This window comes from Athene cunicularia (assembly GCF_003259725.1).
Source record: "Athene cunicularia isolate RWA chromosome 24 unlocalized genomic scaffold, athCun1 chr24_part1, whole genome shotgun sequence".
Lineage (NCBI taxonomy): Eukaryota > Metazoa > Chordata > Aves > Strigiformes > Strigidae > Athene > Athene cunicularia.
The window spans coordinates 4,421,265-4,447,875 of NW_020799132.1; the positions used below are offsets into that span (position 1 = coordinate 4,421,265).

At 55.0% G+C, this 26,611-nt stretch overlaps 1 protein-coding gene across 2 annotated transcripts in view; it reads right to left on the bottom strand.

Moving 5' to 3' along the window:
- SORL1 (sortilin related receptor 1) overlaps positions 1-26,218 on the bottom strand; it is a 39,467-nt gene extending 13,249 nt beyond the window's left edge. The window contains exons 1-30 of one of the 2 annotated variants that reach the window (XM_026863706.1): positions 26,102-26,218; positions 25,769-25,894; positions 24,950-25,111; positions 23,311-23,378; positions 22,801-22,981; positions 20,726-20,827; positions 19,669-19,838; positions 19,301-19,493; positions 19,056-19,173; positions 18,438-18,511; positions 16,629-16,717; positions 16,364-16,542; positions 14,948-15,134; positions 13,741-13,869; positions 13,402-13,487; positions 11,515-11,687; positions 11,189-11,320; positions 10,566-10,657; positions 9,641-9,887; positions 8,436-8,574; positions 7,621-7,794; positions 7,329-7,442; positions 6,056-6,178; positions 5,371-5,490; positions 2,650-2,772; positions 2,338-2,445; positions 1,796-1,927; positions 1,411-1,542; positions 602-736; positions 77-232 (exon numbers count right to left, since the gene is read on the bottom strand). In XM_026863706.1, coding sequence (XP_026719507.1) covers positions 77-232; positions 602-736; positions 1,411-1,542; positions 1,796-1,927; positions 2,338-2,445; positions 2,650-2,772; positions 5,371-5,490; positions 6,056-6,178; positions 7,329-7,442; positions 7,621-7,794; positions 8,436-8,574; positions 9,641-9,887; positions 10,566-10,657; positions 11,189-11,320; positions 11,515-11,687; positions 13,402-13,487; positions 13,741-13,869; positions 14,948-15,134; positions 16,364-16,542; positions 16,629-16,717; positions 18,438-18,511; positions 19,056-19,173; positions 19,301-19,493; positions 19,669-19,838; positions 20,726-20,827; positions 22,801-22,981; positions 23,311-23,378; positions 24,950-25,111; positions 25,769-25,894; positions 26,102-26,191 — 4,054 coding nt within the window. In that variant the 5' untranslated portion in view covers positions 26,192-26,218. Of the gene's footprint in view, positions 1-76; positions 233-601; positions 737-1,410; positions 1,543-1,795; positions 1,928-2,337; positions 2,446-2,649; positions 2,776-5,370; positions 5,491-6,055; positions 6,179-7,328; positions 7,443-7,620; positions 7,795-8,435; positions 8,575-9,640; positions 9,888-10,565; positions 10,658-11,188; positions 11,321-11,514; positions 11,688-13,401; positions 13,488-13,740; positions 13,870-14,947; positions 15,135-16,363; positions 16,543-16,628; positions 16,718-18,437; positions 18,512-19,055; positions 19,174-19,300; positions 19,494-19,668; positions 19,839-20,725; positions 20,828-22,800; positions 22,982-23,310; positions 23,379-24,949; positions 25,112-25,768; positions 25,895-26,101 lie in introns of both variants that reach the window. The other variant, XM_026863705.1, reaches the window with a different exon arrangement.
- Between the last annotated feature and the right edge of the window lie 393 nt (positions 26,219-26,611).

Below are 26,611 nucleotides of genomic sequence, written 5' to 3' on the forward strand. Positions count from 1 at the left end.
AGAGAGCATCACCCTGTCTATCTTGGAGATGTGATCCCGCAGAGAAAGGGCTGGGGCGAGGAAGAGGAAAGCTTACGTGAAGTAGGGCAGGCTTCCTCGTCGGAGCCGTCGACGCAGTCCTTGTAGCCGTCGCAGACCCAGCTGTTCACGACGCAGGCGCCGCTGTTGCAGCGAAAGTGGTTCGGTAAACACGTCGGTGGGACCGATGTGGTAACGGGATGAACTGGAGAACCTAAACACACACCGGGGAGAGCTCACCTGAGATCCCGGCTGCTGCGGGCAGGCTGTGCCTGGCGCCAGCAGACCGAGAGCCACGACCCCAGCGGAGGGGAGCGGGGAGCAGGCAAGGCGCTACAAGCCCAATGTTTTCATCTGGTTGTATCTGCGTTTCTCCTAACGAGGATTTCCAAAAAACACGGACTAAAAAGGTGCATCGGAATGCACACCCAGCCCACTCACTGGGGGGGTTTGGACCAGGGGGGCCGGTGCGGGCTGTCCCAGGCAGCCCTGCGGGAAGGCAGCTGATGGTGAGAGCCGTCCCTCAGCACGCCGCAGCCCAGCCTCGGCCAGGGCTCTGGCAGCGGAGTGCGTGTGCCCTTACCCTCGCAGTCCTTCTCGTCGGACCAGTCCCCACAGTCGTTCTCCTCGTCGCACTTCCACCGGTTGGGGATGCAGTGCCCGTTCCCGCACTGGAACTGGTAGTACCGGGAGCAGTTTGGGGCCTCTGTTGGGTTTTCTGACAACGAGAGGAGAGTCCTGTGAGCCCCAGCGTTAGCTCAGCAGTCTTCAGCACAGCTGAGGTGTGGGAGCGTCTCAGGTCAGGCTACAGCTGTCCCAGAGAGCATCACCCTATCTGCCTAAACAGCACAGGCAGGGTCCCTTCTCTCCCATCTCCCGCATCCCCATTCCTCATCAGCCTGGTGCCACCACCATTCTGTTTGTGTGCTGGGTGCTTCATGGCCAGACACCACCTCTGATCTCAGAACCAGAGCTGACGGTAACGTTCAGAGCACGGCAGAAATGGAGAAGCAAAACCTGCAACTCTGAAATGAAGATGCAACTGCTTCGTCTGGCTGGGTACAGCTCCTACAGCTCCCCAGGGAACCCAGTGGTAAATATTGAGTTTGGCTGAAAACTGCCTGTCTGCTGTGGACTGGGGATCTGTGGAGTAAATATGGTCACACACGACTTAGTCGAGCACAGGATGTGCCAGCCATATCGGATTTTTCATTGTGCTTCAGTTCACCTACTTGCAATATGAGGAAAATGATACTCATCTCCGTGTAAGACACTCTGCAACGTGCAACTGGAATGCTACACGTAAAACATGAAGAAGCCAAGTACTCCATGCTCCTGAAATTCAGAGGAGGCTGGGACTACAGTGACAGGAGACCCTGAGGTACTGCTCACCACAGTTTGCTTCATCAGAGTAGTCGCCACAGTCATCCATCCCATCGCACTTCCACACCAGGCTGATGCACACACCGTTCTGGCACTGGAAGCTGAACTGGTCACAGGTCCGGTGGAACTCGGGGTCCTGGGCTGCAGGGAGGCACAGAGGGACATCAGAGCTTTGGTGTAAAGACCAAGGGCTTGAGGGAAGTTCGTCGAGGAGGAGGGAAGGAGCACACTCAGAGGCAGACATGGGTTTATAAGCAGAGTGTTACAGTACAGAGCCACCTCTTAGGAGCCCTGGCATCTTTCTGGTACCCTGGAGAATGCGCTCTCCTCTCCACGCCTCTGGTGTCGTTCTCTATCCAACCCTCCTTTCGTAAAGATGCAGCAGCACACTTACAGCAGCCAGCATAGCTGGCATCTTCATCTGATCCGTCGCGACACTGGATGATGCCGTCGCACACCATGGAGTGGAACAAGCACTGCTGCCGGTTCTTGCACACGAAATCCATGTAGCGGGTGCACAGGGGTTCTGGAGGGAGGCGAGGGGAGGGGATGGCACCTGGGCTGAGCTGGGCAGCAGGAATGCCCCCCGCTGCGGACCTGAGCGCAGCAGCCGCAGCTCAGGAAGTTACAGGAGGCTTCCAAGAGAAATCCTTCGAGCTCTGCCCCTGCCCAGGCTGCCCTCGCTCACGTCGGGGTGCAAGCGGGCTGGCACAGGCGTCAGGAAGGATCCAGTCACCTCCCTGAACGCCCTCCCTGCCCCTCACAGCCTGCCTCCTGCGCCTTTTGCTGACGCTCGCAGAGCAGCTGATTTCCCAGGGGGCTCGTGAATGCTAACTAAGGCTTTCCCATTATCCCACCAGGGCTTTTCTCCCAGCGAGACAGGCTCTGGCAGACCGGGAAGGCTGTCAGCCCTCGCTGCCGGGGCCCGGCACTCACCACAGTGCTGCTCGTCCGAGGCGTCGGAGCAGTCGTTGATGCCGTCGCAGTGTTTGCTGGTTGGGATGCACGTGCCGTTCGGGCACTGGAAGCCGTTGCACTTCTTTTCTGAAATTCAGAATTGGGTGGGCGCTGTGTGGGTTTTTAAAGCTGCCTTTAGTTAGCTACAAAAAGCCATGGCACGGCCCCAGCTGCCTTCTCCCCACGTCTGCCTGCTTTTGGAGGGATGGGAATCAACCCCCTCGAGTTCACCGCAGTTTTTTTGTAGAAACACCCCCGACCCCGCGGCAGAGTCCCCCCCGCAGGCGTTACCACAGTTGGCAGGGTCCTCGTCGGAGCCATCCTGGCAGTCGGCGTCGCCGTCGCAGGCCCAGCGCTGCGGGATGCAGTGGCCGTTCTGGCACTGGAAGCTGGAGGCCTCGCAGGTGTGATATACTGCTGAAACCAGAGCCGGGGGGACCGCCTGAGCGTGGCACCCCCCGAGCCCAGCCCCGCCACCGTGCACCCCAGCTCCCTCCCCCTGCACCAGGGCTTCACGCCATGGCACAAGCGACCGCCCCGTGCACCCCGGGCAAGAGACTGCCGGGAGTCCCGGTTCTCCCTGGGTCACACCGTGGTCCTTTCCTCCCCGTGACACACTTGCTCACAGCCTGATGGGCCTCAGGGGCGGCTTTCGGACACTAGTGAGCCCTCCCAAAGCTCTCCCAGTCAGGAGCCTCTTTCTCTTTGAGCTCAGTCCTTGGCGTGTCAGCGAAGGTGACAGTGGTGGCATCTGGCTGGAGATGGCAAGAAACATCACAGCGAGCAAGCAAGCCTGGGTGGAACAGCAGGGTCCCCCACGCCGGGCAGGACAGGCTCAGAGACAGCCTTTAATGAAGGCAGGCAACGCTTTTCCATGTTGCCAAAGCAAATTAGAAATACAAATCTCGGGTTTCCAAGGGAGTAGGGCCCTGGCTTTCCTTAGGCTCCTGTCACAAAAATATCTGCCTGTGGGGTATCCTGGCTGAAGCTTAGTCTATGTTGTCACTTTAGAGACAAATACTGCTCTTCAACCAGGAGAGCACTCATCGTTGCTGAGAAGAAAAGCAATGTTCAACTTAATTAAATTGCATGCTGCTGAATTTTCGGTTAGCGAGTGACACGCTCTTGCAGATATTTCAAAATACTACAATCTTGTGGCAGTAATATTCTATTAGGTATTCGGCGTGAAATGTAATTATTTTAGATAAGAGCAATAATTGCAGCCGGTGAAGTCAGATGAAATGTTTCTCAAATAACTGTGATCCTCTTAGATAATTTCAACCTTAGGCTTTACAAACCCGATACGCTTTTTGAAGTAGGTTCCTTTCCTGTAGCAATTCTCTCTGGAGAAACTCATATGAGAGATAAGTGATACCAATATAAATTAAACATTCTTATATGGCCACGCACTCAGAATACTAACGACCAGGATCCTCGGTGCTACCCCGTACGCTCGAGGCACAGCAAATGCCACAGCGGGTGAGCACACAGGAGCCGGGAGGCCTGAGAGGGATCTCCTAGATCCTCGTGCCAGCCCCCAAGCCAGCAGCTAGCCCAGCTAGCCCCGCTCTGTCCCATCGGCTACGGAGCTGCAGGCAGAGCAAAGCTCAGGGCTCCCCCAGCCCCATCAGCCCGTCTGTTCTGAGGGGCTGACCTCAGCCACACAGCATGGAAACCACTGGAAATATCCCACGTATTGCTTTACAAGTATGATCTTACATCTTCCCCTGATCACCTGAGGCATCGCCTACTCTTCAGAACTCTCTTCTCATGCAAATACTTGGCTTTTTTGGCTTGGTTGTTTTTTATTTTGCTCCCAGTGGAAAAGAGCAACACATTGTTGTCTTTTCTAATGAGAAAAAGGCCCTGACTGTTAACTTCAGGACACTGCTGAGGGACATCAGTTCTACATTGTGACAGTTGAGTGTGGTGACTTCCAACTAGAGAAATAGAGAATGAGCCTCACAGGTGTAGGACTTGCTGCACGGGAGGTGTGAACTGGGAACAATGCTATTTCTGGCAACCAGGTTGCACCAACACAAGTTGGAAGATCCGCTCTTGCTTTTGCTTCCATGTGTGACTCCATGCTCTTCAGATTTTTCAAACCCACAGAGCAAAGTGGGGCTTCCAGAGGAGGAGTCACTTCCCAAACCAAATGGGCCTCTACCTCAGGATCAATTAATTGTGGAGAAGCTGCAAAACCACGCCTGTTTTCTGCAACGTATTTAACGCCAAGATAACGGTCAGAGGTTAAGCTGTGAGATGCGATCAGTGCACGCTGGCCTGCTCGCTGCCTCTGTGCAGTGAGGGAGCCCTTCCTGGGCAGAAGCATCTTTTGGCTGCCCAGCAGCTACAGAGCGGCTTCTGCATTCAACGGAGCTTCAAAGGCACGGCTGCCACCGGCTGGTACGCTGCAGGTGGAGGGCCCTGTGGCTACCGCAGCGAGGCACGCCTGTCAGTGCAAGTCTTGCAAGGAAAAAGCAAAGCTGGATCACTGTGCGAGCACTGCAAAGCTGTCAGCAAATTCACAGTGAGTCCTCAGGCCTGAGGAAGGCACTGGAGGAAAGAAACCCTTTGTTTTGATGGAACGGCCTCAAGTTGCACCAGGGAAGGTTTAGACTAGATATTAGGAAGGATTTCTGTGCAGAAGGGGCTGTTGGGCGTTGGAATGGGCTGCCCAGGGCAGGGGGGGAGTCCCCATCCCTGGGGGGGGCTGAAGAGTCGGGTTGACTTAGTGCTTAAAGATCTGCTGTAGTTGAAACTGTCAGCGCTGGGTTAATGGTTGGACTAGATAATCTTCAAGGTCCTTTCCAACCTAGTTGATTCTGTGACTCTGTTTTTGGAGCTTTGCATCACCCCAGGCTGAGCTGCAGGCTGCCTGGCTGCCCCGCTGGGTGGTTCAGCTAACAAGGAAACTGAGGCACAAGATGTTGGCTGATGTCTTACAGCACCTCGGGCTGTAAGTAATGAGCGTCTGCAACCGGAGATTATCGATCGCATCAAAGCGCTTACCAGTGCAGTTTGCTTCATCAGACCAGTCCCTGCAATCGTTATCACCATCACACATCCAGGAGAGACGAATGCACATCCCTGAGCTGCAGCTGAATTCGTCGTTTCTACACTGGTGAGCCTCTGCAAACAAGCACACGCAGTTCAGATGTGGTGGGGGCCATGGGAGAGGAGGAGAAAAACTTCACGTGGGCTATTGACCGAGGAGAGGAGGCTGATATCTCAGAGGTGACAGTCTAGACAGCCCAGACTCATCTTGAAATGATGTTTTCCTGCCTCATCCCTAGCCCTGAACGACCACAAGCCTCTTTTCTCCTTCCTTCCGAACGGCCAAGCCGGAGGTGGATGGCCACAAACATGGCACCACGGAGCAACCCACGCCTCCCGTGCGCTGCCTGGGCAGCTGCCCGAGGTCAGCTTGTAATCTCTACTGAATGTTTAGCTTTGGGTCACAGGAGTACCCAAGCAGCAGAGCAGGAGAGACGGATGGTAACAGCCACAGCGAGGGGGAGAACCAGCGCATGGCCTCGCTCTCTTCTGTCCCTCATTTCCCAGTAAATGATGGGAGGAGGCGGCTGTTAACCAGGATAAACTGGGGTATCTGCTGAACCACTGCCTTGCCCTCCAGTGTCTACAAGTAGCACCCTCGCACAGGGACAGGGAAGGAGGTTTGGGTGAGGGCACTCACCGCAGTGACTTTCATCGCTGTTGTCCCCGCAGTCGTCCTCCAGGTCACATTTATAGGACAGTGGGATGCAGGTCCCCGAGCCCTGGCAGCGGAACTGGGTGTCGGCGTCGCACACGGTGGTGGCTAATGCAGCGGGGAGGAGGAGGAGGGGGAGATGAAGGTAGTGGTTAGAAAACGGTTTCTGCTGCCTGAGTCTGTGTACTCAGCGCGGGGAAATGAAGGGAGAGGGACCGCACCCTGCAGGCTTTGCTCAGTGCAGCCTGAGTTACTGCTATCCTGTTTTAATGTCATTATTAGGCACTCTGTGTGTAAAGCAGAGCAGAGAGGGGTTAGCCGTTTGTCAGGGATCAGGACCAAAGCTCCTGCCACTGTCGTGTCCACTCACAACCCAGGGGCACTGCCTCCCGGCCAGGGAGCTGCCCGGTGCCCACAAAGGGGCCTTGCAGCCACGGACGGTGGGATGAGACAGAGCAGCCAAAGGAGGGGAAAAGCTGGCCACGAGCATCGCTACCCAAGGCAGCATCCCTGTGCCAATCCGGTGACCCCCACCATGAGCCCCCGCAAAGGAACAGGTAGCCAGAGAGGCTTTTCCCTCACCCGGAGCCAGGCAATGAACTCCAGTTTGGACTGTGCTGACTGGTATCTCAATGTCGGCAGGAAAGTAAGCTCCTTATCGGTACAAAACAGGCAGAAATGGCATCTCTCCAGGAACACCTGGTCCTCCACCGATTCCTAACTTTAAACCCAGCCCTTCTTCCATGGTGCACTAATCCAAACCCTTCAGACTCTGCAAAGCTACAAAACATCTGACCCTCCTGTGTGCGCTGGTGGCGCCTACTTTTACTCGAAAAGGTGACCTCTGTGTTTAATGTCTGAACTTGATTTATTAGCTCAACAACAGGCCCATGTCTTCAGGATGCAGACAGAAAGTGACTTTTGATCTGCACTCCTTTCCTCGGCATTGGCTGCACCCTCAATGAGGCTCCGAAGACAATTACTGCACGAGGCACACACCCTCACACAAGAGCTGGCATCAGACTCGACGAATTTTAGACACTGACACCGGAATGGGTCAAGAGGGAGATATTGGCCCTTGCAGGACACAACTCATCCGATCAGCTTGGATGTCAACCAGAGGAGGAGAGGAGCTGCACCCCCAGATGCCTCCCGCTCTCCAGGAGTACGGAGGGAGCGCAGACCATTGGCTCAGGTGCAGTGCTGACACAGCAGACATCTAAATTTGGACGGGCGAATGCCACCGCAGGACACTTACGGCAGTTCTTCTCATCGCTCATGTCCCCGCAATCATTATCGTTGTCACACTGCCAAATGCTGTTTATGCAGTTCCCATTGAAGCACCTGTACTGGTTCGGCAGACACGTGTTTTCTGGTGCAAAAGGGAAAATAAAAACAAGCTGGCATGAGGCATGACCCCGCACTTTCAGAAGACAGGGCGTGCTCCTCCTCGCCCAAAGGGCAGCGGAAAGGTCACGGTGACCTTTCACAACGGTAGAAGAAACCTCCTCTCAACAAAAAGCAGCAGCAAGAGCCAAGCGTGGTTTTACCTTCCTTTATGCAAGTGTTGTTCTTCATGACGTAGCCGTGAGGACAGTCACACTTCACCTCCCCCGTGGGCAGCACGGTGCTGGACACCCCCTCGGGGCACTTGCAGCTCCTGCCGTTGTTGGACTTGGGCAGGCAGAGCAGGCTGCAGGGCTTGGCAATGCAGGCGTTCTCCCCTGGGCGAGCACGGGAGGAAGAGGACACGGTCAGGTCAGAGGGCTGGAGATGCTGCAGGAAGCCCAGCTTCACCCGCCACCCAGAGCTTTGTGTTCAGGCCCCCGTCAGGAACCAGCTCTGCAGTGCTGAGGCTGCCCTTAGCAATGCACAGAGCCATCTGCTCCAGGGAGAGCAAGGCCTCCCAGTCTCTTGCAGGCAGCTGACTGGCAAAGCCCTGTGACGGTCTTACAGCCGCCTGAAAACAAAGCCATTCCCTTCAGCACCTTCAGCATGCAGAGGCTGCCACCACCTCATCTCAGCCCGGACAGATGACTCAGTGGAGGACAAAGCTTGTGCACTTCTGAGATCCTCTAAGTTTTTTGGCCCCTACAGCCCTTTGCATGGAAAAGCCATGGTCTGTCACCTAAACTACAAGGTGCCACCACAGACAATGGCCCTGTGGGCTCTCTCCCTGATGGGGCACTATCTCCCCGGGCAGCCGAAAGGCAGGATACACCACACATGAAACACATTCCCTACAACAGCACCTGAGCTCTTCAAACCCTGCAGGAATGGGGATACATTCAGGCTCATGAAACGTGAGCCAGGCCTGGGAACCTGTGGAAACAGGAAAGACCATCTGCACGCTCAAGCAACTCACCTGTTGTTTTTCCTCTGTAAAAGATTTTCATATCCATGATCCCATTTAATCGGCCGACTAAGATCTCCATTCTTGAGCCGCTGGTTTTGGATGCTCTGAAAATACTCAGCTGTGACCAGTCATTCCAGTAGATTTCATTCTGAAACACAGGCTTTGCCCTTAGCACAGGGAGCAGCGCTGCTGGGGCAGTGCTCACCAGCAGTTACCTGCACTAAACCACCCTCACCGCCTGCACACGCAGGGCAATCGAGGGCGCAAAGTCTCCCCAACTGTTTTGCCAATTATCAGGCCTAGCATAAAGGACACGGCCAGCAGAAAGATGAACCAAAAACCAAATTGTATTTGATACAAAAGGGTCAGCACATGGGTGAGTGCTGGGGGTACAAACCAGTCAGATTATCCATAACCGACATCAATCCCACTGACCCCAACAACGACACCGCACGACCAGCAATGGGGGGATAACTGGTGACATGCAGTCTCCCAGAGAAGGGACGGGAGACAACCGAGTCAACAAGCTGAACACATCAGACCAAGGAAGGCACAGACTGAATCTCTGCACAGCCCGGGTTTACAAAAGCCAGACCTGCCTGGAGCCCAGTCCCGGGGAGGCGGGAGGTCCTTCCCCAGCAGGGAACTCTGCCCAGGGCACCCACCTCACAGACAGACCCTGCCCCTCCTGCGAGGGGTCCCCGCTGTTATCCCTCGGGGGGACACCTGCCCTTGGGTTACTGACTGCGGGACCCCTGGGGCTCCTTTACCCAACGGCTCTGTCTGCCAGGCCGCCCACCCTGGGGGGAAGCCTAAAGGGAACCTCACCCCCCTTGGGAAGGGCTGGGGGCATCACCCACATGTCAACCTTGATTTGGGGTTGGGGTTGAAACCCCAGCAGTTCACCAACCCAAGGGGAGGAAGATGAGGAAGACCCGAGCTGGGGTTTGCGCGGGAACAGAAGCAGCAGTCCCACCTGCTGGGTGACACACAGTCTGGGGGAGACATCGCAGCGTGGCTGCTTGGGAAAGCTGCACTTGGGTGTTGGTCCCAGTTTCAACTGCACCTGCCTGCTTGTTTCAGGGCTTTGTGGGAACATGCCAGGAGCAGCAATACAGCAAATCTGCACCCGCTCCCACCCTCCAAGCCCAGTGCTGTTCCACTGCCCACCCCGTAGGCACACACCGACTGGGGACAGGCCCCCACGTCCCTACCTTAAACACAGCAATAGCGTAGGGGTGAGGGAGGCTGTCCAGGATCACGGATCTCTGCAGCCCATTGAAATCGACCCTCTCGATCCTGTCCATATAGGCCTCGGTCCAGTAGATCCAGTGGTCATCCACAGAAATACCGTTTGGCCACCGCACGCCCTCGGAAACGATGCACCCTGCCGACGAGCCGTCCATGTCGCTTCTGTAAATGCCAGCTCTGGAATCTCCCCAGTCTGTCCAGAACATCAACCTGACAGCAGGCAGAGAGGTTACTCAAAATAACAACAAAACGCCTCATCGAAAGGAAACAGGTTATGAAGCAGAGGTTTGAATACTTCACATTCCACATCTCTCGCAAGACATGCCTTGGGAAAGGGAGCTCTTTGCAATTCCAACGAACGCCACCGGCAGATCTACAACCAGCAGAGGCTTATTTCGCTGCAGCGATGCAGGCGAGCCGTGGGTTACCTTGTACCGAACCGCTTTTTTCGGCACGGACAGCTAAAGGCAGGTCAGCTTTGCCAGCATCACGTTTGTGGTGCAGCGGCCGCAGCAAAACTGTACTCTGGGAGATGTAACTTGCATTTGGCTCCGGAATTTCGGGGTGACTTGGTTTCTCACGCATCGCTGTAGCTTTCCCCACTAACCAGACCAGTTTTACTGGCAGGAAATGTTATTTACCAGTAGATTCATATGGGTAGGAAAATAGCAGTGTCATGGAAAATAGATTGTGATCTCTGCTCCGAGGCAGCTGGTGCCTCAGTTGGGCACGCAATGGCACGAGTGGGATCCAGGGGGCAGGGGTGGGAGCTGCACCCCGCCACAGCACCCACCACCAACCACCCCTGTCCCTTCGGGGTGCAGCCCCACAAAGCTTTCCACGCAGCACCCACCCTCGAGTTCGCCCCTTGCCAGTGTAGCACCTTACCCATCTCGGGGAACCAGAGCGAGGGCTCTGGGACGTTCAAGTATCGTGGAATTGAGGACGGTGAGTCGCAGGTCTCCGTCTGGAGTGGCAACCTAGAGCCATAACCAAAACCAGGAGGGCTGTGTTTAACCCGAGCAACACGGAGGGCAATTGCAGGGGTTCAAGTGACATGAAATCTGGGGCAGGTAACTACTGCTCCCTAATAAACCAGCTGCCGTGGGCACAGGGAGCAGTTACCGTCAGGCAGGTGATAAAAGAGGATGGATCGGTGTATTTATTGACATTTCGGTGTAGTTATTGACATTTCGGTGTATTTATTGACATTTCTGTGTGACTGAGCAAGCAGCCAGCTGCTCTGTCTGCACCCTGTGCTGCCTGGGTGTACTGAGCAAGGATCTTGCTTTTTCCTCCCCCATTTCTGCTGCAGGATTTGGCCTCACAAGCTGATCTCAGTTTAAGCACAGAGAGCTGAATGTTCTCATATCCTGTTTGCATTTAGAGCTAATAAAGTGGTATGTGGGACGAGGGTCAGCGTTCAGTAATGCCCCCCACCCCGACACGTCAGGGCAGCCACCTCAGCGACGCACTGACACAGTTTGTAGCACGGGTGGGCATGGCTGTACCTCAATTTTGGGAATCCCAGCGTTGACCCAGTACAGTAACCGACTGAGAGGTTCAAAGGCCAAAGCTTCCACCGTTTCCAGCCCGGTGCTTATGATTATTTCTTGCCCAGAGCTGCCATTGAGACAAAGACGCTGAAAAAAGAAATAAAAACAAAAATCAGAGATGAGGAACTTCCCCAGCCTCGAGGTTAGCGCGGTCAGGCAAGCCCTAACAGCTGGGAGGGCTGGAGTATCCAAGGTGAACATTTGTATTTCAGGGGTGGGTTGCGAGGAGGTGATGCCAGGGGTGGCTGGGACCACGGCAGCCCCTCCTCTCCCCAGCTCACCTGTATAATGTCCAGAGTGACGTCGGCCCAGTACAGGCAGTTGTGGTCGTAGTCGAAGTCCAGGGCGACGGCCCCTCGCAGCCCGGCCAGGGGCAGCTCCTCGCTGACGCCGGAGGCGAGGTCGTAGCGGTGGATGGAGTAGCGGGTGGCGTAGAGAATGAACTCGTTCTCCTCTGCAAGAACAGGGAGCGCCTTGTTTAGACGCCTCCAGCCGTTTTAGGCTACTTCGAGGGGCAAAAAAAAAGAAAATACCAGGTATTTTTTTTTTCTCTCCCCTCTCCCCCCACCGCCCCCGGTTTAGCACCTCAGCGTAAGGAAGGCAAAAGCCCTTTGTCTCAGCGGGATTAGGTTAATGAGAACACACTAATAACCTCACGCAGGTCCCGTGGGTACTCGTGCCCAGGAACACACTGCGGCCGTTGTTTGCTCCAGAGGCTGAAAGAGGCGGGTGAGGATGGCAAAATCCATTGTGACCCCTCCCTTCCCACGTTAGCGTGCTGCCAATTAGAAACAAAATACCGATCTCTTGTTCCTCAAAAAAAAAAAAACCAAACAAAAAAATCTCATAAAAAAGGTGGGAGTGATGTAAATCTGTGAGTCCTAGGGGACACTGGCACCACAGTAAATATCCCAGAGCGGGTTTTGTTTCTAAATTGCACTGAATCCAGAGTAATGGGATCCTGGCCCGGGACAAAGTCTCCTGGGCATTAGCACACTAGCGGTAAGGTCCAATAATGCTATTAATGAGTAAAGCTAATGTCAGTAAGTAACTCTGGCTGTGCATCCCTAATGAGATTATAGAGAGATACGAAACAGATACTGTACATGAAAGTGTTACCATGGTGCAAGCCAACACGTATCTGAAGACGATCAGCAAATACTCTGGGAACACAGCACTTCAAAGCCCAGCCCGGTGGGGACTGCAGGTTTATTTTTCAATCAGCACGGCCCTTCTCGGCACGTAACAGCTCTCCAAATAGCTCAAGAGGGCTCAGAGGGGTGAATAACATGTTGGGCTCTGAACAAGGAGGAAAACTAAGCACAGCACTGGCATGAATCCCAGCAGAGGGAACGCTTCCCCCGGGCACCCGCCAGGCCATTTTGCACCTGGAATAGATTTTGCACCCTAAAAAAAAAAAATAATCTTAGGACAGTGCGGGGAAACCTCACGCTGGTGGGTTGGGCTGCTCTGCTCAGCCACAGCCCTGGGCTCACCCTGCCACAGCACTGGCTCGGCCTCCCCATCCCTCACACGAGCCTCTTGCCCGTCTCAGGCTCGCTCCCGAGCTGCTGCGCAGCAGCATGCTAATCACGCAGCTCATGACGGCAGATTAAATTAAAGCTGTAACGAGCAGAATGCAAATAACTTTGGCAGCACGGGAGCATGAGACCGTTTCAGTGCCTCGTACGTTTGAGAGGAGAAAATAAGGATGGAGGCGAAGTCTGGCGGGGACACGTGAGGACTGAAGGGCAGCCTCTGCCCCGCTCTGGCCGCAAAGAGCCATCGTTCAACCGCATACGGTGGCCTGTCTGGGGGTGAGACCTCCCCAAGGGTATCTTTGATCTCACTCCTGGTTGGGTTCAAGCCCGCTACAGCGAGGATGCGATGGGGATAAGAGTGCTCCTGCCCACAGCCTGCTCCGAGGGCTTCGGGAGCAGAGAGGGCTCCGCACCACAGGCTGAAGCCGTGCCTCAGCACGTCCCTCAGAAGCTCTCCAGGCCCTGGACAGCACAGGAGATGATGGATTTGTAACCAGTTGAGGCATTTCAGCTCCTGTGTTTTAGGTTTTGTTTGGGAGCCCTCTGGGAATTTGTGCATGGTCCCTCAGGCACCAAAGGTTTTATGAATGAAGCCCTTGTGCCCGGAGCAATCCTGTACGTACTCACCAGCTAGCGGGCACGGGACCAGCTCCCCTTCGAGCCGCGACTCAATGTCTCCACCTGCACAAGTGTCCCCAGAGATCTTTCGGTAGCTGCAACATACACAGCCAGGCAGTTTATTTTCATGGAAACTGTTAACACACCATCATGTGCAGCTAGAATAAGCAGCGGTACTTGGTTACAAATTAAAGGTTGCCATGTACGTGTCCAAACATGTAATTCGTTTACTGCCACTCACGGGGCGTTTGCGTGTGGGTTTTGTGGTTATTGGGGTTTCTTTCACCGCCAACAGCATAAACCCTGGCATTTGGAAGATCAGGTTCCCCTCCCAAGTACAACACATACCCTCGAGTCTTCTTGTAAGTTGAGCCAACAGGGCAAGGGACTGGCGGGTCGTACGGTTTCCCGGCGAACTCAGGGTCAGGGACACAAACTTCTAATGATAAGTCGTCACTCAGTTTAAAGCCAAAATCACTGCAAGGAGAAGGAAGATGTAAAGAAGGACAGGGGAGAAGGGAAAAACGCAGCCATGCTCTCCTATTACTCTGCTCTATTTTTGCACAGAAGTTTTAAGAACCCACGTTATCTCCAAAGTCCGTTCATTCATTATCGGTATTTAGCTGCACAATAGTATCTTACAGCCAGACAGCTTCTGTCTCCAGGACGTTTCAAGAACATTTTGCAAATAAGCTTGCCAGTGGCCGAGCAGACTAGGGTAGGTGAGGCAGCAAAGCACAGCTGAGCCAGAGTGCCCTGAAAATCTGGCTGCAAGCCCCAGTTCCCCTGCTAGCTGGCTTAGGTCACTGGTCTGTCTCTTGGCTTTTCCTGTGGTGAAACAGGAGTTACAGTGTGCCTGTTCTTTGAAAAACCCCGTGGAAGAGGTTACGTCAATCTGATGTTGCAGGGAGCCCAGGGCCGCGATTCTGAGGCAGGAATCAGATCCTAGCAGCCCTGTTCTCAGCCTGCTGCTGGCAAGCCAGGCTCAGCCGCTAGCTCGGCATCGGACGGGCAGGTTCAGACCCCTGTCCTTAACTGCGTGTACCAGGCACTCGAGCAGTCTGACCTGAGCTCCACTGAAAGGCCAGGCCCTGAAGAGCAGTTCACTTTTAACCCCAAAGCTTTGCATCAGGTTGCCAGAGCATGTCTCCTAATCCTGAGAGCTCTGCAGTGTCGGTAACGTGCAAGCTGCAGATAAAATGGTGTAACACGGCCAGTGGCATCCCTGTGGCTATAGGGTCACTCGGGTTTTTAGGGGAGGATCTCTCTGTGTGATGGGAAATCGCCTTTGAAAGAAGGTGACGGATTAACAATCCCTTCCTCTTCTGTGGAAACTTTCAGAGGCTCCCGAAAGGCTCTACAGACATTAATTAAGTCTCATGCCCCGTTATTAATGAAAAGATGTTTTCAGTCTATTTAGTTTCCTCTTTGCTATAAAATCAAGCAGACACACACAGAGCTCAGCAGATTAGATGTTTGTTCACTTTGAGCAATTGGTGACAGATATTTATCTCAGACTTACAATCCAGACTCAAAGAAATCATTTGGTATTTACCATTCAAAGTCCTCCCTCGTACAAGAGCAGTTGGAGACCATGACAGGCCTGTCAAAATCTTCCCCATTGAAACAGGTCGCATGAGGAGTCCTCCTTTTGAAAACAGTTTTATGCCCCAGCAAGCATTCATTGCCTCGCTCGTCGGAGGGTGACCACAGTTTGTAGTCGTTCTCGGTGCAAGGGACCCCTAAGAGAAGCCACAAGGTTGGGGTAAAGAAAGCCACAGTCCTTGGGGCACCTCAGACCAAGGGTTTAACAGCAAACGAGCCGCAGGTGTCCCCTGGTCCCTGCTGCTGGGGTGTGCCTGGCAAGGATGCGCACAGCACGGCGCCGCGTCCTGCACCGCACAGGGGGACTGGGGGGAGCAGAGAGCTCTGCTCTCCGAGAGGTGCAAAAGGCCCCCCCCCGGGTGGAGTTGTGGGCTCCAAGCAGCCAGCCCAGGCTCCAAGGAGGCTGCATTAACCTCAGCTTCTCACCACAGCTCCTGGCACTGAGACCCAGGGCGCCTGGAGCGAGGGCAGACACGCTGGCACCCGGCCATGCACCACAAGAGCGCCCACTGCCCCTTCCCGCTCGCTGCCCTCCTCTGGCATGAAACGAGGAGTTTCCCTCCACCACCTGCAAAGCTCTAGTCCTGACCCGAAAGAAAAGGCAAAGCAGAAAGCAATTCAGCTCAAGAGCGTGCAGCAGCGCTCGGTGACAGGAGGCAACAAGCAGCTCTGTCGCGGTGACAGCGAATTTGCGATGCCTCATTTAAATGAAGTCATTCTGGTTACCAAACAGATCCGTTTCTAACAAAATGTCAAGGGAATCAGTTATAAATTTTAGTCAAGCAAATTCCTCTGCTGGGTTTAACTGCTCTTTGATTAAAATGCTGCCTTGCAATCAAAGCTGAAATGGGTTATAAAACATTCATAGGCACAAGCCTTCAGAAGGATTTTTTTTTTTTCCCCCCCCCGCTTTCCTTTTCAACAAATTCCTCAGTGAGAAGAGAGGGGACATGGGGAGAGCAGAGGGGACACGAGTGCCTTCAGCAGCCACGTCCACGTGGACACGAGACACGAGGGACGGGGCACCCGAACACGGACGGTGATGCCACAGCCCCTGGAGAGGACTGAATAGTCTCCGCAGGAGATGACTAAATAGATGGTTCATAGCCTGAGCTGTCCAGGTCACTTTGGGCTTCCAAAAAACCTCTCCCACACCTCCTCCTCACTCTCAACCACCCCCTGGAGAGGGTATGTCAAGATCCCACTTGCACCCGCAGCGGTGCTAGGGCCGGGCTGTGCGGTGTGGGGACCAGCTGGTTTCAGGTGAGGGCTCCATCACCTCATGTCACCTGCAAAGCCACAGGATGGGGACTGGGGGCTCTCCCACCCGCACCCCCAGTGCCAGCACCATCGCCTGTGCCCTCACCCAGCACGTCAGTGGTGTTGATCTGCAGTATCAGCCAGCTGTGGCCGTTCTCCTTGTACGAGCCGAAGATGGTGAATATGGTGCTCTTCTCCCCGGGCTCGGTGAGCAGGCCGTACACAAACACCGGCTTCTCTGAGAAAGTGAACGTTTTCCAGGTTTCCCCTTCATTTGTGCTGTATCTGGAGAAAGAAGAGCAGGAAAGCTGGCAGGGGCAGGTCCTGCCCGCCGCAGGACCCTCTCTCCCAGCCCCTGCCCTGCCCCTTACTTGAGCTGGTCGGTCTCGGTGCCTTGCGCGATGGCCACCAGAATGCCACCGTGGTCACCCCAGGTGTAATAGTGGGGTCCGGACAGTGCCTGCAAGAGAAACAGTGCCGAGGGGTGCCTCAGAGCTGCGCTGAATTAAGGGGAAAGCTTGGCTGGAAAGCATGCTTTGTCAGAAATGCTGCCCGATGGGAGCTCCCACTTCGGGTCGCCTGGGCTGAGCCAAGTATCTGGAGGCACCAGAGATTTGAGTGTTTATGGGCCAACATCTGTAGAAAAGAGCAGCCAGCCCCATTTCCCTACATGTAGAGCTGCGTTTAAGAGCAGCACTGTGGCCTGGACTCCGCTCCTCCCGCGCCATGTGCAGGGAAAGGATCAGTAGGAGTGCCACGGCGTGAAGCCATTGCTCCCCTCTCTGCCTGCAGCTCCGTGCCACGTCTGCGAGGCTCCCCCAGCACTCGGCAGGGACCCACCACCTCCCTAGGAAGGCAGGCAAGGGGTACTTCTCAGGCTGTTAGGCTTTTTGAACGCTCCAAGACAAGCGGGGCCACGGCGTGCACAACCAAGGAGACAATTCATACACCCATCCCGCAGAAACTTGTATTTCACGCACACCTCCGGCCCTGTTTAGTAACCACCAACACAAAATCACCTTTGCTTTCCTATCTGGGGAGCCCAGAGCAGCTCAGGATGACAATAGGAGGCGTGTACATGCCTGACTGCTCGCAGGATGCACTAACACGCTTGGGGACGTTCTCACGCAGGGCACTGAACGTATTGTTTCTTTCTTTTCTGTGCGGTAAGACCACAGCAGTGATCTGGAGAGCAACGAGCCTTCCCGCCTGCTGCTGGCCAAAGCCGAGAGGAAGGAGTTGCATTCCTGCTTCTCAGCTGAGGAGCTACACCACTGGGTCATTCTGCACCTCTGCTCGCGATACAAAGGGCCCGAGTAAGTCAGGAGCTCGGCGTGGTTAACTGTGGGTCAACGCTTCCCCGGCATGTTTTACTTGCACTTCAGCACAGACCTGCCGGCGAGCCAAGGGAGGTTGGCACCTGGAAGTCCCGGCTGTGGGACACCCTGCCCCTCTTCTGCTGCAAGGCTCCCGCAGGGAGAAACAGCAGGTCCCCGGGGCCAGTCCCCGGCTGCGTTTCGGAGGCACCAGCTCTCAGCTTCGGAGCCACAGTTGGCTTTGGCAGCAGGCGGCCCTGCGGCGTGTCCCCACCACCGCCGGGGCTGCCCAGACATTAACCCAGACCGCGCAGCACTTACGGGAGGAAAAGGAGGCCGTTTATTTCACGAGATTAAATAGCTTGCAGATGTCGAAATACCATATTACACTCGCACCAGAATGCATAGGCAGACCACAAATACTGCCGCAGACCAGAACACCCACTTAGTAAACAGTGTCAAACTCCTCATAAACCGAGGGCAACATCCCATTTTTCTGGAAGATGCCAGAGCCTGTCCAGACACCCTCACATACCAAGTGCTGGCTGGCAGTCCTGTCTAAAAGGGGCCAGATGCCCCACGCCAGGGGCAAGTCCTGCCAGCTGGAGAGAAGAAAAGAGGGAGCTCTCCTGCATTTGAACCCACCTCCTTCACCGGGAGGCTCACCTCCACACTAACCCGTGCCTGGTCCTTCACTGAAAGACCTCTTCCCCTTGCTCTCAAGGGATATTCAGCACCTTCCACTACAGCTCTTGGACGTGGAGGTCACCTTCAATGCCCGAAAGCTGCACATCACTTATCTACGGTCCTGCCTGCTGCACCACTGCCCTGGCTGAGCTGGCAAGAAAAAAAAAGCAGCCGTACCTCTCTCCACCTTGCTCCGGCGCTGCTCGAGACATAGACGTTGGTTTTCCTTGCCATGTTCTTGCCAATGGAGCCTAAGAGAACAGGAGAAATCATTCTTCCTGAGGATTGCAAGGCAATCGCTTAAAATGAAGCCAGATGCCTCTCAACTATTTTTATCTGGGAGCAAAATGACAATGATTGAGCTGATTCTTCACACTATAAACTACAAATCCCTTCAAAAACAAATATTTTAAGGACTATTACAAGTTTTAAAAGCAGTTGGGGAAAAAAAACCTATGGCTAGAAACATGATCAAGCAAAACGTGCAGACGTTTTCTTCAGTAAAAGAGCAAGGCAAATAGGGATTTCGTTATGTCCAAGAAACCCTTCACGTGAACGGCAGCAGGAAAGAGGATCAGAATAAAGCGGGTGAAGTTTTCTCATGTCACCGTGCCGCAGTAGAACGTACACGCTGCAATTACTGTACGGGGACTGCAGCAGGGAACGGACAGCAAAACGTACAGTTTAACTGCATTTTTGTAACCTGCATATACAAACTAGATGCTACCAAGATCTTCACGCCCTGGCAACAACGTGCCCCAAGCCCCTGCGCGGCTGCGGGAAGGGAAGCGGTACCGGTGGCGATGATCAGTCCCGGCGCCGACTCCTTGGAGAGAATGGGCATCCTCCGCAGCTGGAAATTAAGGAGCTGGCTCAGGCGCTGGGCCAGGTGGAGAGAGCAGCCCTGAGAGATCTGGAAAAGCAAAACACGGCGGCATTAACCCTCCATCGTGCGCTTTCCCGTGCCCTCACCTAGGAAAGGCGAGTCAGGGCGGGATTGCCAGCTCAGCCTCTTTTGTGGGGGCTTCCTCCCGCCCTACCTCGCAGTCTATCTGCTCCCCATAGTGTGTCTGCGCCGGGGGCTGCAGCAGCTCCCAGGTGCCCCCCTTGTCAAAGGTGATGACGGAGCGCATGTTCTCCTCGCTGAAGGAGCCGTTGATCAGGGTGGCGATGTAGACGCCCCGCACGCCTTCGACGCGATGGAAGTCGGCAAAGGGCTCGTTGGCAAAATACCTGCGAGGAAATGAAAAGGTGGGATCAGCAAATCACAGCCTCCCTGGGTCTGGGGAGCAGGGGACTGTCAAGCCCGGAGATCAGGGCAAGGATTTAATCCAACACGGTCCAAAACTACCAAAGCTGTGGCTGATGTTCGCATTGACCGCAGCCCATTAGACACGTCCCACGTTACCTGACCAAAGTGTCACTGCCAGCTCCTCCCGGGCTGTAGTAGAGCACGTTTTCTAAAGACAGCGAGAACTTCAGGCCTTCTGCCTCCGAGATGTAGAGGTTAGTCCGGTTGTTGTCATGGCTGACACACACAAACACCTGGTCCTCCGAGGCATCGGCAACGTAATATTCCTTTGGGATGTAAACGACAGGCCTCACACGTGTGGGCACACAAGCAGGGTTTACATGCAGGCTGGTTTAACATTTCCTCTTAGCTAGCTGGAAGTTATTTTCCCCTCCACCCATCTGTATTTTTTCCACTTGGCAAGATCTCCCCTCTCCTCTTTTTTCTTTTGTGTTCCTCCTCCAGCAATCGCTATCCTTGCCCTGCCCAATGCACTGGCAGAGCCCCCCCGAAGCAGTGCTGGGTGCCAAGCCCCATGGGTGCCGGATCTCTCCCTGCCCAGACCCCACCGAGGCCGGGGGTGTCTCACAGCCGGGAGCTCTGCCAAACGCTGAGCGTACTGCTCGCGCTCTCCTTCGTCCCAGCAGCCTGGGGACATCACAGCGCGTCTAGTTCACGGATCACAGACTCTTCAAACCCTGGCTGTCCCTCCCCCCGGAGCAGATGGATGCTCCAGGCCGTGCTGGTGGAGCCCACCCGTGCTCAGCGACCTAGTGCCCCACGCCACGGGAAGAGGGAGGGTCCCTAAAAGCAGAACCAAAGCACTGGGAGACCTGAGATCAGCCCCTCTCTGGGTATCTGGGCTTTGCTGCCAGGCTCCATCACCAGTGCTGGAGGAAGTCGGAGGCTGTCTCTTTCCAGACAGCCTCACAGCCAGCACAGTCCTGGCCCCGCGCACTCCAGAGGCACAAATCACCAGAATAAAGCACCCTCGTGTAAACCACAAGATCATCCTAACGTCAGCCTTTGCTCAGCCAAGCCCACCCGAGCAGGGTTATATGAGGTCCCTTCCCAGCTCCAACTCCTGCAGCGAAACACAGAGAACTGCTGCCGACATCTGAGGGCGTCCTTGGCAAGGGAGGCAGAGGAGATCTTCTCGGAAAATACCACTTACCTTAATTGGATGCTTGGTTACAAACTGTGCCACGCGCATCGGCTTGCGGTTGAAGGAAACCCAGAGCTGGACTGAAGGCGGCTGCGAGCTGCCTGGCAAACGCTGCGGCAGAGCAGAGGGACACATCAGGAGCAGCTCCCGCCCCCGAAATCACCCTCATCTCCAGCAACAGCTGAAAAGCAGACTGGGGCAAACCCACAAACCATGTGCCTGCGACTTTAGCCTCCCTGTGTGTGGGCAAAGCGTGGGAGCTGCCTGGGACTGGTGGTGGGGAGCAGCGCTCCCCGCTCGTGGTTTACACCGCTGCAGCCAGCGCTCAGCAAGGAGAAAACCGCCCTCTCTGGCCAGTCAGGTGGAGGTAAAGAGGCTGGTTTTAATTCCCCCTCTTTCTGCAGAGCAGTCTGTCCTTTCCTTCCTATTTTTAACGATTTGTGCAAAATGAAAGGCACCAGCACAAAGACAAAAAAAGTCAAAAGCTGGGGGCAACCTATTTTCTATGGGATGCCAGCAGTAAGAACCTAAACCCAGATTTAGGCTCCAAAAATAAGCGGCCTGATTTTCCCAGGCTCCGTATCGCTAAGCAACCGTGCCTCCCACAGAAAGGAGCAGGAGTCAGAGTCCTGGGTGCCTCTGCCACCCAGCCCAGCTTTTCCCCAGCGTCACCCCTGCTGTGCCTGAGACGATGCAAGTGCCCGATCCCAGACCTGGGGATATAATTTCCAAATCAGGGGGTTGCAGCCAGGCTGGCCTCCCTCCCAGTCTCTCTGTTCCCTATCAGTCTTTGCCTCAGCATGGAATACGGGTGATTTTAATGTTGTTTAGGGTAACACCAGTCATAAGAGCTGCAAGAGAGAGCGTGATGGTGGTCCCTGGGACCCCTGAGCCCTCCAGAAGCAGGAACAACTCCAAAGAACCCCCAGATTGAGTTCAGGCTTTGAAAGGTCCTGACTCAAACCTGCCTCACACTTTCAGGATGCTGCTCCCCAAGCCCTGTGGCTTCTCTGCAGAGGCACAGACCACCCCCCGTGTTTTGCCCAGCAGCAAGCCTAGATAAAATCTTCTGCAAACCGCAGCAAGCTTCAGTTCAGGCATAGCGCCAAGGGGATGGGCCCTGAGAGTTGCAGGCTGTACTACCTGCAAGAGAGACTTCTGAGAAACTGAAAGTGCTCTGCAAACATGTCCCCCGCCAGCATCGGACACTGCGGCTGCTCGGGTGGCCGGAGGAAACCCTGTGTGGTTTTGCAAGGAGACGCCCCCTAAATGGCAAAGGCTACTTGTGACAAAAGACTCGATTTCCAGGGGAGGAAAGCAAGGCTAGCATCTTCTAAAAAGAAAGCTGCTCCTTAAACCCAAGAAGAAATAGGACTCTACCCCTCTGGCGTGTCTCTGATTGTCTATGAAGGACTTGACCTCAGCGAAAGCATAGATGCTTTCTAGCTTTTTTTCAGGTTTGTCTGAAACTGGCCAAAAGCTGCGAAAAAGGATGGGGGGCCCCGGCTGTAGAGGCTTGCGCTGACCCGCATCTTCTTTTCTTAGGAAACCAAACTGAAAATCCAGCTTGCTTTCCAGGCTGGAGCATGTTAGGCTACTTGGCCCTAGTCCACGTTTGATGATAATCCTCTCTGACAAGCAGCCTCCAAACCAGCGAGCTGCTGAGCCACATCCCCCCCTCCCCTGCCACCCCCGCCTCGCTGGCCTTCCCCGGCATCCTGCGGTTTTTCCCGGCTCCCAGCACTTCACAGCCTGACCTAGTTCTGCCCAACCTGCTGAAGGGAGGCGTCGGGAAACGCCGCCGCTCGGGCCGGCAGAGCCGCACCGGGAAAGGAGGGTTTTTTTCACCAGGGAAAGCAGGGTAGGGGGGAAGGCAGCTGCAGGCAGCCCGAGCGACACCTCCCCAACAAGCTAAACGTGAGGTCCGAAGGCCACAGGGAACAGCAGCGGGAGGAGCCATCCCCAGCAAACGCTCTCACCACACTTTAGACCCAAGTCCCAGCCTAAAGCGGAACTGCCGCCCGCCGTGGCACTGCGCCAAAGCACCGTCACCCTCGGCGGCGAACTGCTCGCCTGATGCTTACCACAGACTTTGTCGCAAACATGTATTTGTCCCTGAGCTGAAAGTCTTCAACGTCTTCCAGGATTATTTCTTTATTTTCTCGGCTTTGAAAGAAATCGGTGCTGCGAATGACAGTCGACACCCCAGAAGGCTCGTGCCGCTCGACGTACACTGTATTCGGTTTATCGTAGGGCTCAACTCCCCTGGAAAGAGCAAAAAAGATGGTGGTGGGGGTGTTATTTCTGCACTCCCAGAATGATACAGAAAGCTGTGGGCACTGAGGGGCAGGAGCCCTTTCATGGGACAGGGTGGGTGGGCAAGAACCAGGGGGAATGTGGAGCATCCCCGGGTGCCTGTGTCTTGTCACCGCGCTGTGCCACGTCCCCACGGTGGGGGGTCTCTGCTGGGTGAGGGGAGCAGGGGGCTGGGGCTGGAACACGCTTTTGGTCCTGGGTTTGTGTAGGGCAGCAAACGAGGCAAGAGGTGAGGAGTGAGACAGGAGCTGAGCATCACACCCAGGAGCAGCACGTACCAAGAAAAAGACTTCACGTGTTCCTGAATCATTATCCAGGTCTGGCCAAAATCATCTGATTTCCAGAGCTGCAACGACAAAGGTGAGAGGTGAGAGATGCCAGTGGGACTGGGCAACCAAACAGACCCAGTCCTGTAAGAGACCCAAGCTCAGGCAGCAAAGGCAGGATGGACCCGTGTCTATCACAAACCCGTGAACCCCTCTCTCTGTGGCAGCTGCCTGGAGGAACTGCAATCTTTCTAGCTGCAGGAGAACAACTCCAAACGGAAAAACACCGTCCTTTAGTCTCCTACCAGAAGGATTTCCCACTGCCTGTTGATCCACCTGCCCCTACTCTAACTCAGAAATAAAAATAACTTGTTATAATGTACTCATGGAATGCGATAGCCACGGCAAATACCTGGGCAGAGCCGTCCCTGCCTCGGAGGCCATTACAACCCCGAGCACAGCGACACGCTGTTGTTGCAGATCTGCAGGCATTAGTATGGCAAAGTTCAAGAGAAGAGATAGTATCTCTCATTGCGCCAATGAAAGCAGCAACGATAAACACACCAGCCCACAGCACACCAGCCCCTCCGCAGATCCTGTCCCTGAAGGGCCCATGTCTCTGAAATCTGCCCCTTTTTTTTTTTTTTTTTTTTCCAAGCACTATGGTGGCACCTGTGGCTGCAATTTTTGCCTCTTTTTTGCAGGTATTCCAGCCTCGACAGTCAGCCTGGCAGCCTGCCCAGGGAAGGTACCACTCCCAGGCAGCTCTGTGCCCCCGGGAAGGCATCAGCAGCACTTTGAAAACAGCTGATGGGTGATTTTAATGTTGTTTAGGGTAACATCAGCCATTAGAGCTGCAAGAGAGAGCGTGATGGTGGTCCCCTGGGACCCCTGAGCCCTCCAGAAGCAGGAACAACTCTAAAGAACCCCCAGATTGAGTTCAGGCTTTGAAAGGTCCCGACTCAAACCTGCCTCACACTTTCAGGATGCTGCTCCCCAAGCCCTGTGGCTTCTCTGCAGAGGCACAGACCTGTGTTTGGAATACGGCTGTGCCTGCACCTTGCTCAGCTGTCCCCACTCACGTGTTGGGGGACGGCTGATTTATCTCCAGGTTTTGCTTACGCTGCCCGTGTCTATGTGAAGGTGCTGTAATTATTTACAATCTTTACTCAACGGCTCCAGGGGGAAATAAAAAAAAAAAAAAAAAAAAAAGTTTCAAGAAGCAATTTGTTATGCAAGACCCAAAGCCAAACCACATGCCCGCATGAAATACTGCAGAGGTCAGTCCTGCCTCGGCTGCCAGCGCTCTGCCACGCGTTACAACCGCAACAGTCGGGGAGATCAATACGGTCAGGAGCGGCACGGATGGAGGAGCAGCACAAATGAAGGAAAAGGGAGAGGAATCCATCCTGCAGGTACTACATCCTCACCGCTCCAGAGGTCAGAAACCAGACTGACCTGAAGGGAAGGGGGTGTCCTGGCCAATTTGGGACAGCTCTGCATGAAGCAATCTGAGACCAGACACCCTGGATTGTCAAAGCACGAGGCAGGGTGGCTCCTGGCACTCCGTAAGGGCTGTGGGGCAGGTAAAGGGGCCAGGGCAAATGCCACAGCAGGATGCTGGCCCTCCCGTCTAAGGAGAAGCGCTCACCTGTTTTTTAGGGTGAGATCTGTCGAAGCCCAAGAGGAGGTTGGGGTTCCTGCTGTGCAAGAGGAGGTCTGCTGCTCTGAAGGGAATCGAGAAGCCCTGAATATTGTTGCAGAAGTCGGTGGTGATCCAGAGGTACGGGACAAAGGCGTCCACGAAGATGTACTGGGAAGAGAGGGGATGACAAGGAAGAAGGAAATCAAGTGGTCAGCCTCTGGGGGGTGGGAGCCGAGCTCAGGCTGGCAGAAACAGAGGCACATGTCCTGGGGGAGCCTTTGGGAGGGCAAACTCTGGAGGAGAGGAATCTCCCTGCCCCAGCCACCCCCTCTCCCACCACTCTCCGATGCTCCTGACGCCAGTTTTCAGCGTGACACACAGATGTGGGTCAGGGTGACTGCACACTCAGTTCCCTCATCCGGGCTTTGGAGAGGAGAATATCTACAGGGATGGCAAGTGGCAGCTTCACCTGCTGCAGGGGCAAGGACACCTCACCTCACCCTAGAAGGGCTCCAGCCAGGACAAAGGAGGCCTTGGTGCTGATAAAGCCTCAGTAAATATTCGTGTCTGCAGCCCTGTAACAATGCTAGTGATGGGCACGCAGCTCTGTTAGGGCGAGCTGCTACAGACGCAGTCACTCTGACCCTGGAATGCCTTTACAGTTACTGCTCCCACCCCACGGAGCAGCTGTATCACTACAGGCGCTGCCACCGCGGTGTAACTGCCCCAGCGCCGAGGGCCGTGCGTGTTCGCGCTGCCGGCAGTGATAAAGCAGCTGTGCCCTGGGGAGGAACCCCGCTGGGGCCAGCTGCCCCCTCTCCTCACCCTCTTGTTGTCGGCCGGGCTGTGGTAGAACTGGGCGATGGCCACCTCGCTGCTGTTCCCCCCGCCAAAGCTGAACCTCTCCGAAATCTTCTTGAAACTCTTCCCGTAGTCATAAGACACGTAAACCTGCAAAGGAGAAGCCTTGGCATTAGGAACACAAAGCTCTGGCTTCCCTTCTGACAGATTTGGTGAAAACTACAAGGCGGGGAAGCCTTTCTTTCATCTTCCCAGAGCACGAGAGACAAGCAGGCCGTGGCTCAGCAGCCGCCGCCACCTCACCTGGCACAGAAGCAAAGAGGGTGCCCCGAGGCAGCCCCAGGCTGCATTACTTACGTCGCTGTTTTTGGGACCCAGCAAAGACAGGCTGTCTCTGGCCAAGGCCACGATCACGTTGCTCTTCTCTCCCGCCCAGTGAACGACCATCTGATTGTGGGAATCATTGAGGCTGACCTGCAATGCCAAGGACAAGGGCACCCTGAGCCACAACCTCGCCCGCAGGAACAGTCGGAGAGCAAACGCCCGCTCGTACCGCCCCTCCTTGAAAAACACCGACTTCGGAGAAACTCATTCAAACCAGGGGCAGAAGTTATAAACAGCCCAGAGGGCAAAGAGCAGAGGGGCAGCGTGTGTCTGGCTCTTCAGACCGCGGAGGGGCCGGGGGTGCGCTCGTGGGCACGCTTCGGGTGAGCTCAGCTCCAGCCCGGAGGGCTCGATGCAACGGGATGGCCCACAACTGTCGGGTGCGTGGTGAGAGCTTTATCTTTCCACCACCATTTCCTGAGGTTGCTGTGCCTTCGTCTCGCTCCCACCTCCCCCTGCACTCCCATTTAAAGCCCCCCCCCC